Genomic DNA, 18,231 nt, shown 5'->3' on the forward strand with positions numbered 1-18,231 from the left:
CCTGATCTCTTCTTTGACCCAAAAGGAGGAGTTGGCCATCACCAGCTCTGCAAGTGGAAACTTAAATGCCCCGGATGCTTAGTCCAGGAGGCACAAGGCAGAACTGGGCCTCAGCAAGGCCTTGGCCTTTTCCCGTTTCCTCCCTGGCATCCATTCCAAGTTGGTCGCCCAGCGTGGTTGGTTTCTAGTTCCTGATGGCTCTGGCGGGCCAGCCCTGGTGCAGCCATCCCAGCGCGTTGCCGGTCCAGGCTCTGGGAATTAAGTGGTCTCTGCCCAGGCCGATGCTTCAGGGTTTCTCCTACATGCTTGTCTCAAGAAGGTTTGGCACGTCTAGATTGAAATGATTCGTGCAGTGGGGCTTCCCCCACTTTTCTTGGGGGATCATGTCACGGTCTATTCAGCGTGCTCCCTCGGTATTTAATCCCACTCTGACATGGATTTTGCTGGCAGTCTGTTCAGTGGCACCACTTAACCCCGGTTGCTGTTTTATGGAGGCAGCCTTTGTGTGGTTGTGTCAGTGGCCCACAGGATTCCTGCCTCTATCCCAGTTGGCTTGTTTTTCTTTCTTTCTTTTTTTTCTTCTGGTAAACAGAGTCTGAAGAAAATAGGCCCTGTATTCATGCAGGACGTTTAGCTTGGAATCTCCAGCGTTATCAAGGGGAACCCCCTCAGGTGACCAGAGGTGGGCCCAGGGCTTGGAAGAGTTGGAGAGCATGGTGGGCCAGATGGTAGTGGGAATGCGCAGTGGGCAGTCAAGCGTCACCATCCCCGCGTCCCCTCCAATATCCCATTCCCCTTCAGGAATCACCAGGGATTTTTTGATGCTATTTATTTTGCAGCTGCTTCCAACTCCAGGGGAACAAAGTTTCAAGTATTCACTACCCAGTTTGTAAAAAGTCGTAGATTCTCACTGAGCCCACATCTGCCTGGGGCTGTTAATATAGATAATGCAGAGAATTCCTCTTTGGCTAAAAGTCTTTGAAGGGTGGATTTGAATGCTGTACCTCCCTGCCTTTGGAATGAAAAGGCATTCTTCTGGAGCCATTCTTGAGGATGGTTGAAGCTCTTGGAGTTGCTTGGATGGTCTTTTGTTCCCCCCTCCCGCGAGTGTTAGCAGTGATGTGTAGCAGCAGGACAGGGATGGAGGCCTCAGCTGACCCTGGGCAAGCCCTTCACTGGCCGTGCCACGGCATCCTCGCCCGTGAACGTAGAGGTGGAGGAGTGTCTGCAGGCGCCAGCCTCTCTGGCTCAGCTGCCCCGGCCCTGTATCACAGACACTGCCCTGTGGCCTGGGTTTCTTGTAATCTGTATCCTTTCCTGCAAGGACAATGCAGAACAGGAGGTGGTCAAGGACCTGGCGCAGAGAAGATGCTCAGAAATGTTTGTGGCATCCAGTAGGCGGTCGATGAGTGGGCTCCCCCTTCCCTTTCTGTCCTCACCAACTGAGGAAGAACGGCGAGCCTAGAGCCAGTTTCTGGCTTTTTCGTGTCACCCCGTCTATCTGACCTCGACAGATCCTTTCACCTGCTATCCCTTTAAGTTCCTCCTGTTTGAAAATGAGGGGGTTGATGGTGCCCCGATGTCCCTTCCACTCTGACACGCCTCTTCTGGTTCCAGGAGGGTCTTTTGCCCTTTGCGATCTTGGGCTTTCTTCTCATCTGGGCTTCTGGGCCCCCAGGCAGTTTCTGTCTTCCTGGGTTCCCTCCATCCCTGCCCTGGGATTCTGGGTACTTTCAGCTTTTTCCTTTCCAGACTAAAGTGTGGAGCGTGGTGCTTTTGTTTAGCTTTTCTTCATAGAATACCAACCCCTTCCTCTCCGGTCTGTCGCTGGGCCTTCCCTAGTTCCGTAGCGTCTGTCTATTCTGTCTGTCCCTGTATTACTCCTGAGGTGTGGCGACCTGGCCTGCCCAGCAGTGTTCCCAGCAGGGACACGTAGCTCCAGGAACCACTCTCCCAGTGTCCTGTAGAACTCCAGGCGGCGGCGGCAGCAAGTTTGCCCTGCCCGTTAGTAACAGCTTCCCCCTCAGCTTGGCGAGCTTGCCAAAACCAGTTTCCCCAGTTAGGTGGCGCTTTTACTGCAGACAAGGCCATTCTGGCACAGTTGCCTCATCCCATGAGAGCTTTGCTCCCACTAGAGCAGCTCCTGGTGTGGGCCGCACCCAAGCCAGAAGGTGCCTCACTTGTCAGGAATGCCGCCTCCTGCCTCCTCCGCAGTTGACTCGGCGTCTTGCCTCGGGGCTGGCCCACGACAGCCTGGCGGTTCCAGGGGAACAGCACGAGGCACCCATCGGTCACCTCTCTGTATTGTTTCCTTTGAAACATCGGGAGGAGTTTTTGGTCCTGCATTCTGTTTGAGAGCTGCCCTTGACCTCTGCCAAGTTAACCGTGGGGCTGTACCATTTGGGTTTGAAGCTGCCCCGACCCCTTTGAATTGGGAGTCAGAGTTAATGGAAGGGTCCCCTTGTTGGTGGGGAGCAGCGCGAGAGAAAGGGCCGTGGAGGATCCGCAGAGAGGTCGCCCGTTGTTTCTCCACAAAGCCTGTTAGAGCCTTCAGGGCTCCAGGGGCCGGGCTCGCCTGACGAGCTTGTTCCCACGCCGACCGGCTCCCCTCTGAGCGGCCGAGGCCTCTTCGGCCCAGATTAGTTCTCTGTGGTTCGCCTACTAGGTCCTGGATTCGTTATGTGACTCTTTATCTTCTCCTCATTCTCTTTGTGGGTCTTAGTTAATGGAGAAGGAAGGAGTTTTTTATGCTCTCACACATACTTTGCCATCGTCATGCATGAGGAACTTGAGGAGCTTTTGACATTTTTTTACATTTGTTTATTTTTTTAAAGCAACTCCTGCACTTGTGAGAACTGTGTCTGTGGGTTTGGCTCAAAACCTGGATTCTTTTTCCAGCTGCTCCTTTCTTAACCCTATTTATCCCCCCCACACCCCCCCCACCCTGTACGTATTTTGATGTTCAGAACGTCCTGTCAGCAGCATCTGTCACATGTGGAGAGTGCTTTTGTTTTGTAAAGTAAGGGAGATTGGGGTGACATGTGGGGGATTTTGCAGAGTCAGGAAGTCGTAGGACAGGGAGCCAGAAGGGATACCGGGAGGTGAGGCAAGTCAGGTGGGAAACAAGGGGGTCAGCAGCAGGTGGGGGGTGAGCCCTCGTGTGGGCGCATCAGGAGGGGCCTGGGACCCTTCCCCTCTCTCCACCTGCTCAGCTCCCCGCCTGTGGCCCAGAGCTGTGGAGCTGGCGGAGCGGGTCAGGCCTCGAAACCCGGGGACCGGAGCCTGTTGGCTCGTGGCAGCACCTCTGGCATCCACGGCCCCACCCCGCCCCCCGCCAGGACAGACAGAGCCGATGCAGCCCTTTGGGGGAGATACGGGATGGGACGGGGAGCGGCCCCCTCCCCGTCTCCCCAGGCCTCTCGCCCTCAGCGCTGGGCCCCCCGTTCCCGTCGCCCTGGGCCAGCCCACAGCCCCCGCGGCTCTCCCCTCAAACCCCGTGCTCACGTCGGCTTTGGGGTTGGTTCTTAGGGAAGATGGTGAGTTGGAAGAAGGCGAACTGGAGGATGACGGGGCCGAGGAGACCCAGGACGCCTCCGGAGGCCCCGAGAGGAGCCGGAAGGAGAAGGGGGAGAAGCACCACAGCGACTCAGATGAGGAGAAGTCTCACCGGAGGCTGAAGCGGAAACGCAAGAAAGAGCGGGAGAAGGAGAAGAGGAGATCCAAGAAGAGGAGGAAATCCAAGCACAAAGTAGGTCCTGGCGGATGTGCTGAGCCTCCTGGCGCTGGGCCCAGCCGAGCGCCCCAGGGGCCGAGCTCATCTTGTCCGGCCAGAGGGCACTCTTAATCGGGCTGTTTTTCCTTTCCCCAAATTGGATAAAGACCTTTTCTAAAAGAGTTGGTAGCTCATGCTCCATTGCTGTTAGATGCCCCTAGGTGAGGCGTTTCGCACGGAGCTCTTCCGGCACATTCCAGCAGTGGCTGTGCAGGTGGCCAGCCCTCTGCAGAAGCTCTAATCCTCTGCCCCTGTCCTTGCAGCGCCACGCTTCTTCCAGCGATGACTTCTCCGACTTCTCAGATGACTCGGATTTCAGCCCCAGTGAGAAGGGGCACCGCAAGTACAGAGAATACAGCCCCCCCTACGCGCCGGTGAGTGACTGCCGGTCAGGGGCCCCCATGGGGCTCGGAGCCGGGGGTGATGAAATCGCCCGTGTTTCCTGAGCACTGGCTGTGTGCTGGGCATTCTTACGTGGCACTTTACACGGATTTTAATTCTGTAAGAGTAGGGATTGTTTTTATCCCCGCTGTATAGGTGAGGACACTGAGACTTGGAGAACTTCAGCCGGGTTGCACGGCTCTGAAGTACAGGAGCTGGGGGTGAGCCCAGTCAGTGGCTGATGGCCAGTACTTCTCTACGCCACCTTTTCCCATGGCCTTGGCAGGGCTTGTCGTAGCCCCTGTCCCCAAGAAAGATGAGGATTTGTCCCTGTGAGAGCTGACTTTTCCACTGTTCAGCAGTGTCCTTTTGTGGAAAAGTGGCAAGAGAATGAAACGGTTACGGGAGTAGATCATCTCGGATGTTGTGGGGTCAGAAGTTATATACCACTGAGCTTAAGCATAAATTTAAATTATTTGTCCGGTTTGTATATTGTTTTATTTTCCTCAGGCAAAACCAGTAAGAAGTAAATCAACATAGATTTTCAAGTTTTGATAAAAAGTATTTTTCAAGTTAGTTCTTAAAGGTATCCTGTGACTCAGCGTCATCCATCATAACAGATAATTTATTGTAAGGAATAAGTTGACATTGATCTACTAACGTCGATTCAGACTTTAAACCTGAGGGCAGCAGGGAATGGAGAGAATACCACCAGCTTTGATTGGGAACTAGGGGTTGAGGCATTTTAAGATCTGCTAAAGTGGGACTTCCCTTGTGGTGCAGTGGTTAAGAATCCACCTTCCAATGCAGGGGACACGGGTTCGAGCCCTGGTCGGGGAACTAAGATCCCACGTGCCGTGGGGCAACTAAGCCTGCGCACCGCAACGAAAACCCAGCGCAGGCAAAAAAAGAAAAGGAAAAAGGATCTGCTAAAGTAGTTGTGTACATCTCCATGTTTTATATTTTCTTATAATATATATAATATATATTATAATGAGTGTGGATTTTTTAAATGAATAGACTTTATCTTTAGGGCAGTTTTATTTTTTTAAATTTTATTGAATATAGTTGATTTACAGTGTTGTGTTAATTTCTTCTGTACAGCAAGGTGACTCAGTTATACGTACACATATTCTTTGTTCATATTCTTTTCCATTGTGGTTTGTCACAGGATATTGAATATAGTTCCCTGTGCTATGCAGTAGGACCTTGTTGTTTTTAAAGCAGTTTTAGGTTGGGAGAAAATGGAGCAGGTAGTCCAGTTCCCTACCCACCCCACCCCACCCAGTTCCCCAGTTTTTAATGTCTTGCATTAGTGTGGCACATTTGTTGTAATTGTTTAGCCAGCGTTGGTACGTATTTGATGAGAGTCCATAGTTTACATTAGGGTCCCCCTTCGTGTTTTACAGTCCTTTGGGTTTTGACAAATGCGTCTTGTTATATATGCACCATACACTATCATATAAAATAGTTTCAATTCCCTAAAAGTCCTCTTTTCTTTACCTACTCATCAGTCCCTCCCCTCCAAGCCCCTCGCAACCACCAGTCTTTTTACTGTCTCTGTAGTTTTGCCTGTTCCAGAATGTCATTCAATTGGACTCATATGTAGCTTTTCCGGATTGACTTCTTTCACTTAACAATATTCGTTTACAGTCCCTCCATGTCTTTCTTATTTCTTTTAATTGTTGAATACTCCATTGTCTGAATGTACCAGTTTGTTTATACATTTACCTATTGAAGGATATCTTGGTGTCTTCCATTGGTGCATGTATGTGTATTTTTAAACTTCATCCAGTATCTCTTGGAACTAGCACACTTAGGAAAGCATCATTTTAAATGGTTTTCTAGTTCGGTTGCCCGATAGTCATTAACTGAATTCTAAGGTCCCAGGAAAATTTTGACTGAGGAGCACCTGTCTTGCCTGTCAGGCGTCCTCCCCAGATGAGATTGTTCTACCTCCTCCCCAGATGAGATTGTTCTACCTCCTCCCCAGATGAGATTGTTCTACCTCCTCCCCAGATGAGATTGTTCTACCTCCTCCCCAGATGAGATTGTTCTACCTCCTCCCCAGATGAGATTGTTCTACCTCCTCCCCAGATGAGATTGTTCTACAGCCCTGGGACACACACCCTTCTTTTCCCTCGCCAGTAATTCAGGGGTCATGGGGCCTGTGTTTCTCAACTGTCTTTAAAGCTGTGGCTCTTTCTGAAGAACAGAAACATCTGGGCCCACAGCCCAGATCTCATTCAGGTGGCTGGGGGCTAGCATCTCACCCCAGGGACAGCAGAGACACCCAGACAGCTGTGCCAGTTCAGGGAATAGTGGGGATCTTGGTCTGAATCCGAGGCCCCAGGGCCAGCTCACTGTCCTCTCCCCATCAGTCCCACCAGCAGTACCCCCCGTCGCACACCGCGCCCCTGCCCAAGAAGGCCTACTCCAAGATGGACAGCAAGGGCTACGGCCTGTACGAAGACTACGAGAACGAGCAGTACGGGGAGTACGAGGGCGAGGAGGAGGAGGACATGGGCAAGGACGACTACGACGACTTCGCCAAGGAGCTGAACCAGTACCGGCGGGCCAAGGAGGGCAGCGGCCGGGGCCGAGGTGGGAGCCGCAGCCTCTCCTCCAGGTTGTCGGGGCGGACCCGGGGCTGGGGGCTGGGCGCTCAGTGCAGAGCCAGACAGACCTCATGGGCCACGTGCTCATGGAGCGTCAAGTCCGGGAGAAGAGATGGGCAGTCATGCAGGGCTGAGATAAGCGTAGAAGGAGACAGGCAGGGAGCTCCATCCCAAGCACAGGGGACCGGAGTTCTGCCACGTGAGAAGAGGGTCCAGTGCTGAAGCCGTGGTTGGGATGGAGCCAGACTGGCGTGAGGCAAGGAGAAGACTGCTGTGGCTCAAGGTGGTGGTGGTGGTGGTTGTTGTTTTTGGCCACACCCCGCGCCGAGTCCTAACCACTGGACCACCAGGGAAGTCCCTGAAGGGTTGTTTTTTAAATTCACTTCCTGGTCAGCTGTGAAGAGATACAGAAGGGACAGCTCTCACCCCTGGGGACGGTAACTGACAGCTGGCGCCTCCTCCCCCAGCCTCCCGTCTCCCATCACCTGACAAAGTGTGACTGCAGCCACGGGACTGCCACACCTCTGAACCTTGAACCTGTGGCAGTTAGGAGGATGGTGGGGGAGGGCAGAGCACCAGCGACCCAGCCCGGCCTCTTAGAACCATCTCCTGCCAATGATATTTCCCAACCCCAGAGTGCTTCCAGAATTTTCCAGCCCAGCAGTTCTTAGCCCTGCTTGAGGCCCAGCTTGTTGTTTGAGTGGCTGGTCATTCATTCTTTCTTTCGGTGGTCTTTCTTAGACTCCTCCCTAGATAGGCCCTGCTCTTTGGGGAGATTCTGGACTAGCCTGTCCAATAGAGATATAATGCAAGCCACCATGCAATTATAAATTTTCTAGTGGTCACATTAGAAAAGTAAAAGGAAACAGATGAAATTAATTTTAACAACACATTTTATAAATACATTCCAAATCTCATTTCGACATGTAATCAAAATAGATAGATGTGATATTTTATATTCTCTCTCTCTCTCTTTTTTAACTAAGTCTTTGAAATTCAGTTTGCACTTTATTCTCACAGTGTTTCTTAGTTTGGCCAGCCACATTTCAGGTACTCAGTAGCCACACGTGACTGGTGCCTCTGTGTTGGACAGCGCCTCAGTCAGGGTAGTGTAGTGAGTGCTACAGCAGGCGTGTGTCCACGGTGCTCAGCTACCCCTGTCCAGGGGCCCAGGGACCATGAATCAGCCTAGAGCAGCCGGGAAGGCTTCTTAGAACAGGAGGAGGAGGAGGAAATGATTGACCTTGGGCAGACAGTAGGTTAACTTCTCTTCTGCTGGTGGGTCCTGCTTGCTCAGACTCGCACCGTCTGAATCACCATGCAGGCAACCGAGGCCGTGGCAGGGGCTACCGAGGCCGTGGAAGCCGTGGAGGGTCTCGAGGCCGAGGCATGGGCAGGGGCAGCCGAGGCAGAGGCAGAGGCTCCATGGGGGGAGACCACCCGGAGGACGAAGAGGACTTCTATGAAGAGGACATGGAAGTAAGGCCTTCTCCAGCTTGGGTGGTGGTGGGAGTGGGGTCGGGTGGCTGGTGGGCTGCAAGACGAAGTCTGTAAGACAAAGGTGGAAAGGAAGCATCAGGTGGCAGGTTTATGTGTTTAAAAATGTTCATTTATTATTTGGAATAGAGAAAACCTTCCTATGGTTCAAAATTGAAAAACTACCAAAGGGTGAGCTGTCAGAAACATCTTCATCTCACCGCTCTCTCAGCAAGCGCCTTAGTTCCCATCCCTGAAGACAGGGTTCCCCAGGGTACTCGAAGCATTTAATGCCTTCGCAGTCAGGTGCCTGTTCAGTTCCCTCCTGCACACGCACAAATGCGTGTGCGCGCGAGGAGAGCTACCACACTCACTGTTCTGTCGCTGCCCGAGACCTTGCCCCGCTGCCCCTTGTTCTAGCTGCACAGCTGCCCCTTGGGAGCTGCCCAGTGGGCTGGGAGCCCTACGAGTGAAGGCTGCGCGGGGCAGGACTAGGACCAGCCACCGCGTAGGCTGCGGCGTGTGAAGAGGGGGCACAGGTGGGAGTCACTGGGTTGCTCGCTTGCTCTTCTGAGTTTGATGTTGTCCCGAGTGTACAAAAAGGCAGAAAGGGGTGGAGTGTATAGTTCAGGACATTGCTCATTGTTCGCCAAATGACACTTTCCTGCTTCCCTTCCCTCCGGAATTCCAGTACGGAGAAAGTGAGGAGCCGATGGGAGACGACGACTACGACGACTACTCCAAGGAGCTGAACCAGTACCGCCGGTCCAAGGACGGCCGAGGACGAGGTGCGCGGGGGCCGCGAGGGGCGGGCGAGTCAGTGGGGCTCCTTCTGGCAGCTGCTGGCCTCGGGTGCTGGAGAGAGGCCTCAGGTGAACGCCGTTTCTCTCTTCTGCAGGGCTAAGTCGAGGCCGTGGCCGGGGTTCCCGAGGTCGAGGGAAAGGGATGGGCCGGGGCCGTGGTCGAGGTGGCAGCCGAGGAGGGATGAACAAGGGTGGAATGAATGATGACGAAGACTTCTACGACGAGGACATGGGCGTAAGTCGGCTCTTCATTCTGATCTGATGTTTTTACTCAAGGCTCCTTCTTGAAATTTTTTTTTTTCTTTAATGAGTTATTCTCCGAGGCTGGTCCTGTCCCCCTGTTCCCATCAGCCGTTCCCCGTAGGGCCTGTCAGCACTAATTATCTTTCATGGGGGTTGCGCTGCTGGTGAGACCCTCTGTTTTTAAAACCATATCTTTGTAGCACCTGCAGTCACCTGTTCTCTGAGTCCCTGAGTTAACCCTGGAGAGTTTTCCAGGAAGGCTCGTGCCGCCTCTTCTTGGAATGAATGTGTTCCCGCGCAGGTGTGTGGCGCGCGAGTCCTCCGCTGCCCACACTCCACGCTCCGGGGCTCAGACCCCACAGAGTTGGGTGCTGGATGGAAGCTGCTGGTCAGCACTCCTGTTACACGGGGGCGCGCTCATCCCTGCCAGCCAGCCTGTCTCACTTTCCCTCCCTCAGAGCCCGTCTCCACCTGGCCTGCACAGGCCCCTCCCTACCCTGCCTCTCCATTCCCCTTTATAGTCACGCTCTGTGTTCCTAACAGGATGGCGGCGGAAGCTACCGGAGGGGTGACCATGACAAGCCCCACCAACAGTCCGACAAGAAAGGCAAAGTCATCTGCAAATACTTCGTGGAAGGGCGGTGCACATGGGTAAGGGGCCAGTTCCAGTACCAGGGTGCCCAGAGCAGGGACACATGGGCCTCTGGGAATGTTCTGGAGGCTACACTCACTGGGGGCAATGTTCTGGTGGGCTTGGAGTGATTGTCTGAGAGATGCCTGGAAGGCCTGGAAGACTTAGTTCACTCCTCAGAGTGACTGAAGAGCCAGGACAAGATTGGTGACGCATCTGGGTTTTTTTGGTTTGGGAGGATTTTTTTGGCCAAAATTTTCACCCAGTCCATATGGCCTCAAGCGTTTTGTTAGAATTGATGCTCATGCAAAGGTGTAATATATCGTGGTTGAGTTACTGAACTTCAGTGTTGGAGAGGGAATCATTAAGGCATCCAGATGGAAAAGGTGGTCAAGGTCAGCCTTGACCTTCACGGCAGAGTATAATGCCAGAAGATGGGCCAATGACCTGAAAGTTCTGAAGGAAACAAGTATAATCCAGTGTTAGTTCAACCAGGCAGCTTTTTATTCAGGTATACAGGCAGCAGGCAGATATTGGCAAGCAAGTACCCAGGGAGTACTGCACCTGTGTACCTGTCTTAGGAAAAAATATTATTGTGTTTCAGACAAAAGTGTGTTTGTGTGTAAAATAGTCCTTATTATAGTTGCAATTCATACTATTTTTAGAAACTTGAAATATATATAAACAAAAAAGAGTAGCTATTCCTAAGAGAAAGGGGGAACGAGTATCGAACAGTTTCTCTTTTCAGTTTACCTGGATGTTGTTTTGTTTGGATTGTACAGTTTGACTACAGATAGCAGAAAACTCAACTCCACTGGCTTAAACACATAGACGTTTGTCTCTCAGAATAGTCTGGGAATTCCCTGGTGGTCCAGTGATTAGGACTCTGCACTTCCACTGCGGCTGGCATGGGTTTGATCCCTGGTTGGTGAACTAAGATCCTGCATGCCGCGTGGTGTGGCCAAAAAAAAAAAAAAGTCTGGGGCAAGGGACGCGGGGGCATTACAGGGCTGGTACAGTTGTCAGTGGCACCATGGGGGACCCAAGTTCCTTCCTACTTTTTATTCTGGCATCTTTAAGTGTGTGGCTTTCATCCTCATGGTTGCTTAATGGCTGCTGTGCCTCCAGGCATCACATCCAAGGGCTAGGAGGAAGAAAACTGTGTGAAGGGATTTTTTAAAAAATCAGGGCAGTATTGTCTTCCCTGGGGAGTTTGGGGTTCTGTTAGAAATTGGGGTTCTGTTAGAAAGGAAGAAGCATGAAACTGGATACTGGCTGTTATGCAGCAAACAGTAAGTGGGTAAGAGAGGCGAAGGCAAGAAGAGGAAGAGTTAGACAGAAGCAGTGAAAGGCAGCAGAATGGAGCTGGGAGGACTGAGGACATGGGGGAGGGAGGCAGGGGCAAGACAAAGGGCCACACACTTTGGCAGAAGTTTCAGGTTGGTGGGAAACTGCATTTATGTGTCTGCCTTTCCTGGGCCTCCTGCCCTTTCTGGGGTCGGGGTGGGGGTTGGTTTCTGTCGTTGGTCCCTCTGTGCTTCAGCAGTGACAGAGCAGTACTTCCTTTTGCAAACAGCTTACCTTTTCACTGCTTCTCTTCCAGGGAGACCACTGTAATTTTAGCCACGACATCGAGCTACCAAAGAAGCGAGAACTGTGCAAGTTTTACATCACCGGATTTTGTGCCAGAGCCGAGAACTGCCCCTATATGCATGATATCCTTTGGTGCCCACATTTGATCTGATTGAGGGTGCAGAGCTCCTTTTCTCCTTATTGGTAATAACAGCTGATCTTCCCCACACTTTCGCTCTGTGTGCCAGTACTGTGCCAAGAGCTTTCTGCGCATCCATCTCTTAACCCTCACATCTGCCCTGTGATGGGTCTGCTCTTCCTAGTCTGCAGATGACTAAACGGAGGCACACATGTTATATGTTCCCTTTACATATACAGTTGACCCTTGAACAACATGGGTTTGAACTCTGCAGGTCCACTCAGAGATTGGATTGTTTTCAGTAGTAAATACTGCAGTACTTACACGATCTGTGGTTGGTTGGATCCACAGATGCAGAACTGAGGGTATGGAGGACGGATTATAAATTATACTCAGATTTTTGACTGAGTTGGCACCCCTAACCCCCATGTTGTTCAAGGGTCAAGTGTACTCTCGAGACTGGCTTACACCATTGCCTGTTATCTTTCTGAGATTTTTCAAATGGCTGTGTAACCATGGGCAAATCGTTGAACTTTTCCCCTCTTCCTGTTGAGTGAGGATCTGAGGACACAGCCTCAAGGCCAGCATGGTGGGGCGGGAAGCACTCCAGAGTGGGGGTGTCGAGAACCGGGGTCTCACCTTGGGTCAGCTGCCAACCTGCTGTGCAGCTCTGAGCCAGTCACTTCGCCTCTCTGGGCCTCAGTTTCCTTGTCTCTAAAACAGAGGGGCTTGGATTCTGTCCTTGGGTGGGTTTCATGAGGTGAGGCATTTGCCTTAACTTGCCGTGAACGTGATTTTCCGTGTAAGTTGTACCACACGACCGGGAACTGCATCAACGGCGATGACTGCATGTTCTCTCACGACCCCCTGACCGAAGAGACCAGAGAGCTCTTGGACAAGGTAACATCCAGGCTGACAGCAGCCGTAGCTAATGGGGACCAGGAGGTGCACCTGCCACGGGCCTGGCACTGCAGCCCGCCTGTCTGGCCTCTGTGCAGGACCAGAATCCCCAGTTGCGTTGATTGGAGCTGGGACATGTTCAGGAGGAAATGGGGACTGTATTCTCTGCAGGGAGAATTGAGGTGATCACACGTGTGTCTTCTCTCCCGCCGGGACGGTTTTCCCTGGAGGGGCAGCTCCCTAAAAGGAATGTTGTGTGGTGCGTCTCCAAACATACCTGTGATTTCTTAACTGTCCTTTAGAGAGAGCCCGTGGTATACAAAGAGGAGGTGAGACTTCGGATGGGTTCTGTTTTTTAATAATTTTTTAAGTTATTTATTTTTTTTATTTTTGGCTGTGCTGGGTCTTCATTGCTGCACGTGGGCTTTCTCTAGTCGCGGTGAGCAGGGGCTACTCTTAGTTGCAGTGCGCAGGCTTCTCATTGCAGTGGCTTCTCTTTTTTGCAGAGCACGGGCTCTAGGCGTGCGGGCTTCAGTAGTTGTGGTGCCTGGGCTCTAGCGCGCAGGCTCAGTAGTTGTGGTGCACGGGCTTAGTTGCTCCACGGCATGTGGGATCTTCCCGGACCAGGGCTTGAACCCGTGTCCCCTGCATTGGCAGGCAGATTGTTAACCACTGTGCCACCAAGGAAGTCCCTGGATGGGTTCTATTTTGATGGAAGGGTCATATGTTTCTTTCCAAGTCTTAAGGATTCTTTTATGTAGTAGAAAAAGTATGGGGCAATTGGAGGCTCTCACGATGGGGAGGCTTCCTCCAGTGAGGTATCAGGGCTTCCTTACCAGCCAGATGACACTTGAAACTCATCCTCATGTCTGTTCTCCCTGAGGAGTCAGGCTGAGGACTTTGGGGCCCCCGGTTCCTGTCCTTGATTTTCTGACATCCATCACAGGGTGAATGGGTGCGAGAACACGTGTCCTTTCTCATGACGGCTTTCCTGCCTTCTCTCTGGTTCTCAGAAAGTTTAAGGAGATTGGCTGTTTTTTGAGACTAGAAAGAATCGGTAGGTACCTCAGCCAGGTTCAGGAATCCACCCATGCGGGCCGGGGCTGCCTGAGGGGTTGAGGGGAAGCCCTGCACAAGCAAAGCAAGAGAACGTCCACTCCTCATTGGGAGAGCATTCATGGAGAAAGTTCTCATCTTTGCCAGGCCCTTTGACCTATTATCCTAGGAATAGGGTTTTGTAACTGGTAGCTGTCTAGAATCTGTGAGTCATTCTCAGGGTAAGGAGTGGGAAAAGTCATGGCGGCTTCATTTCTCATTTGAAGAACTAAAGAATCTCTGACTGAGGACTGCCCCCTGCTGGTGGTTCAGAGTTTGCTCTCTAGACCAGTGCTGTCCAGTAGGAACACCACAGAGCCACAAATTTAAATTTTTAGTAGCCACATTAAAAAAGTAAAAAGAGATGAAATTAGTGTATCTTATTTAGCCCAATATATCCATGTCCAAAGTACCATTTCAGCAGGTAATAAATAATGAAATAATTACGATATTTTGGGGTTTTTTAGGGTTTTTTTGTACTAAGTCTGAGGAATCTAGTGTTTATTTTCTACTTATAGCGCCATTTCAAGCACCCAATAGCCACACATGGCCAGTGACCACTATATCGGACAGCACAGCTCTAGACACCCTAATAACTCAAAGCAAATCAAGGTGGCACATTTCCATTTCTGGCCACAAACACTTTGAGAGTATCAGTAACATCCCCTATCTAAAGTCAAGCCTCAGTAGGTTAAAAATGAGCGTTGAACCTGGAAAAACCATTCCAGAATCGAATTTCGGTGGTCAGAAAGTAAAACTTAAACCTTTACAACGGGCCCAGAGTAACCCTGATAAACATATGGGGTCAGCCGTTTCCTTCTCTCCTGGACGGAGTTGCAGCTTGATCAACTAGGGCTGGGGCCTGAGGCTCCTGGGCAGCCCTTGGGTCCAAGCTGTGAGGACAGGGCCTTCGTCATCCTCTCCTGAAATGTCTGTGCTCTCTCTTCCACCCTTTTCTTCAGCTTTATTTTCCTGCTTCTTGGTGACGTTTCTGTCTGTCCAGATACATCAGCTTCCAATCATCCACTCTAGGTTTGAGACGTGCTTGCCTTTGGGGCTGTCAGTGACTGTAACGTGAGAGCGAGTGGCAAGAATAATGCAAAGAATTCCGTCCACCTAGATTCCTCTGTCAGCATTATTTTGCCCCCTTTGCTTTATCACTTTGCTCTCATTTATTTTTTTTCCTTGAGCCATTTGAAAATAAGTTGCATACATTATGGTTCTTTACCATTAAATCCTTCAGTTACTGTTTTATACCTATACTGTTTTATAGTCAGGTTTGTCAAGGTATAGTTTGTATCCAGTCTAAAAAAAAAAAAGTGTCCCTGTTTAGTTCTGTGAATTTTTTTTTTTTTTTTTTTTTTGGCTGCTCTGGGCGTCATGCAGGATCTTAGTTCCCCAACCAGGGATCGAAACCATGCTCCCTGCAGTGGAAGTGCAGAGCTCTAACCACTGGACCGCCAGGGAATTCCCTAGTTCTGTGAATTTTGACAAACGCAGAGAATCATGTGACCACCTCACAGTTTAGGTAGAGGAAATTCATTCTTTGACCCCCAAAACCCCTCCCCTTTTGTAATCAGTGCCTCTCCCATCTCCAGCCCCTGGAAACCACTGATCTGTTTTCTGTCCCTGTAGTTTGCCTTTTCAGGAAAAGTCATATAAATAGATATATGGTATGTAGCTTCTAAACATGTGTGCGGTTTATATAGCCTTTTGTTTTTTTATAAATTTATATATTTTTTTAATTTATCTGTTCACTGTGTTGGGTCTTCGTTGCGGTGCGCGGGCTTCTCATCGCGGTGACTTCTCTTGTTGCGAACGCGGGCTTCGGTAGTTGTGGCATGTGAGCTTCAGTAGTTGCGGCTCACGGGCTCTAGAGTGCAGGCTCAGTAGTTGTGGCGCACGGGTTTAGTTGCTCCACGGCATGTGGGATCTTCCCGGACCAGGTCTCGAACCTGTGTCCCCTGCATTGGCAGGCGGATTCTTAACTGCTGCGCCACCAGGGAAGCCCTATAACAGCCTTTTGAATCTGCCGTCTTTCATTCTGCATGAGGTGTTTGAAATTCATCCACATTGTTGCAAGTATTGGTAGTTCATCACTGTTTGTTCTTGAGTAGTACTCCACCGTGTGGATGATCTGAGATTGTTTATCTAGTCACCAGTTGAAGAACATTTGATTTGTTAGCAGTTTGGGGCAAAAGCTTAGAGTTTTTTTTTTTTTTGTCCGTGCCGTACAGGATCTTAGTTCGCCTGTAGGATCTTAGTTCCCCGACCAGGGATTGAACCCACGCCCCCTGCAGTGGACGCCCAGAGTCTTAACCACAGGACCACCAGGGAATTCCCAAAGCTTAGAATGTTTAACAAATGGACATGAGCTTATTTCCTTGGCCCAATGAACCTTGGCCCACATGTCTATGTGTATCCGCAGGTGTGGCCGTCCTTTTCCATTGAGAGGATGCCTTTGACTTTTGGAAACCCGAGAATCATTCAGAATCAGTCCTGGCGGGGGAGGTTGTGGGACCCAGCAAGGCCCTGGTTGTGTGGTGTGAGGGAGCTCCTTGCTGCAGAGAGGCCCAGGAAGGGGCGGGAGGGAGTCTCTAGGGATAGATGTGCTGAAGGACTGCCTGGATGGTTTGGGTTCAGCTTTTCAGGGCAGGGGTGGGGTGTTGACATCTCCTATGTATCTTATGCATCAGTGTTCTGGGCTCTGATGCGATTCAGCCCCTGCTTTTGAGGCAGCACTTGCGGCCCAGTGGGGGTGGCGGGTAAAGAGATAAGTGCAGGGAGCTGGCTGTGTCCCGTGCTGGAGTCCTCGTCGGGGTGTCGTGGGGTCTGCGCGAGGGGTGAGGGGGGTGAAGTCTTGGAGCGGGAGCCCGCCGTGAGGTGAGACTTCTCCCCAGCATGGAATGGGTGTGGAAGCCCCGATTGCGGGGCACAGTGGGGAAGCGGAAGTGATGGGACCCAGGGAGGTGAGTGTGAGAGAGAGGGGGCCCACCTTGCCTGGGGACCGGCGATACACTCGTAGGGGCTGTCCTGTGGGCCAGTGCTTCAGTTCGTTTGGTCATGGAGTTCATTGCGTGGCCCCATGTGCTGAGCACCGTGCCAGGCCGGGGGTGGCAGTGGAAGGATCACCTCAGCCTCTGTCCCCCGCGCAGGGGCCATTGGCTGGGTGTTCCCGAGTGCGGAGCGGTACAGAGATGTGTGACCCTATCTCGGGGGCAAGGGGAGTGTGGCACATTTGGTGGCTGGACCACGGCATCCCCTCCCTGGGCGGGGAGGAAGTTGTGGTCAAGTTTGTTCCTGTTTAATGAGGTATAACCTCCTCCTTAGGTTTTGCCTACACCTGAGGGCATTTCGTTGCCATTGAGAGGATCTAGCAGTGCAGGGCTTTGGCTCTGTGACCGGAGGCTGCTCTGACCACACCTTGAGTAGCAGGGCTCTAAGGGACAGATGTTTTCCACTGATCAGACTTCCAAGTTTTCCATCCCCCTTGAAGCCAGATTCTTCTTGGACCCTGCGTCCCTGGGTCCACATACCGTTGCTGATGGTTAGGAGAGAGAAAAGCTGGGAACTGCCTGACACCCGCCAGGAAGTCCTGCCTCCGCCACCCACGCCGCCACCACCGTCCCTGGGCGGAGGAGCAGGAGGAGGAGTTGCCTTGAGCAGTGCTGAGGCTGAGGTGCCGGGGCATCTCAGAGCCCCGCGTTAGTATCCACTCAGGCGTGTGTGCCGAGGTCCCCAAGGCCACCTGGGCCCAGGTTGGACAATTTGCTGGGGACACTCCCAGGGCCGAGCTGTCTGAGATTTAACTCCAGCGAAAGCACGCAAAGCAGAGTGCACGAAGAGAAAAGGCAGGCGGTAAAGGCTGAAACCAGGTACCAGCTTCCAAGAGTCCTCGCCCCCTGGCGTCACGTGGAATGTGTATAACTCCTCAGGTTGTGACAGGACGTGTAGAACGCTGTCCACCATCGGCGTGCAGTAGAGACTCAGTCAGTGCCCAGGGTTTTTACTGAGGGCAGCCTCTGCCTGGCACGTACCAAAAGCATGCTGTTTGTGCGAACGGTTTAGACACAGTGAGCCCCTCTTAGCAGTCAGGGAATCCTGGGAACCCTCTCGAAATCCAGGTTCTCAGGCACCAGCCAAAGGCCAACATTGCAAGCTGGCCTTCCAAGAGAAGCAGGCAGGCCTGCAGTGTTAACTTCTGCCCAGGATCCTAATTGGTGAGACATTCTGCTTGAATCCAGACTTTGGAATTGTCCACCTACCCTGTAACAGCCCTTATGGTGGGCCCTGCGGGTCTTGCCCTTGTGGAGTTGGTAGTCGTTGGGCCAGGAATAAACAAAGATACAACTAAATGTAAAATCTTACAAAGCTTAGCAGTGCTTTCAAGGGAGCTAATGGTGTTCCAGTAGTAAATACAGGAGACCTGGCCAGTCACTCTGAGTTGACCTTTAATCAGAGACCCCAGCAATTGGGGGATATGGAGCCACGCATTAAGAATGGAGGGGAAAACAAATGCCTGGGGAGAGGCCTGGTCCAGGCCAGGACCCTGCTGGGGAAAGAGCTTAGCTGTCCGCAGAACTGAAACAGAGCTGGGTGCT

General features: G+C 51.7%; 1 protein-coding gene and 1 long non-coding RNA gene across 11 annotated transcripts in view; one reads left to right on the top strand and one right to left on the bottom strand.

Annotated features, from left to right (window-relative positions):
- The window catches only part of ZC3H4 (zinc finger CCCH-type containing 4), a 42,780-nt gene that overhangs the window by 13,495 nt on the left and 11,054 nt on the right, over positions 1-18,231 (top strand). For 7 of the 10 annotated variants that reach the window (XM_082438223.1, XM_082438220.1, XM_082438221.1 and 4 more), the window contains 9 exons: positions 3,529-3,748; positions 4,036-4,146; positions 6,535-6,757; positions 8,069-8,250; positions 8,939-9,035; positions 9,146-9,285; positions 9,837-9,944; positions 11,528-11,639; positions 12,426-12,535. In XM_082438223.1, coding sequence (XP_082294349.1) covers positions 3,529-3,748; positions 4,036-4,146; positions 6,535-6,757; positions 8,069-8,250; positions 8,939-9,035; positions 9,146-9,285; positions 9,837-9,944; positions 11,528-11,639; positions 12,426-12,535 — 1,303 coding nt within the window. The remainder of the gene's footprint in view (positions 1-3,528; positions 3,749-4,035; positions 4,147-6,534; positions 6,758-8,068; positions 8,251-8,938; positions 9,036-9,145; positions 9,286-9,836; positions 9,945-11,527; positions 11,640-12,425; positions 12,536-18,231) is intronic. The other 3 variants (XM_082438218.1, XM_082438225.1, XM_082438219.1) reach the window with 1 other exon arrangement.
- Positions 5,142-6,528, bottom strand: LOC309648948. Its single transcript, XR_014256878.1, has 2 exons — positions 6,266-6,528; positions 5,142-6,109 (listed from the first exon to the last, which is right to left on the bottom strand). It is a non-coding gene; the product is annotated as an uncharacterized lncRNA (long non-coding RNA).

The sequence above is a fragment of the Balaenoptera physalus genome, assembly GCF_965194825.1.
Source record: "Balaenoptera physalus genome assembly, chromosome: 19".
NCBI classification, from domain to species: Eukaryota; Metazoa; Chordata; class Mammalia; order Artiodactyla; family Balaenopteridae; genus Balaenoptera; species Balaenoptera physalus.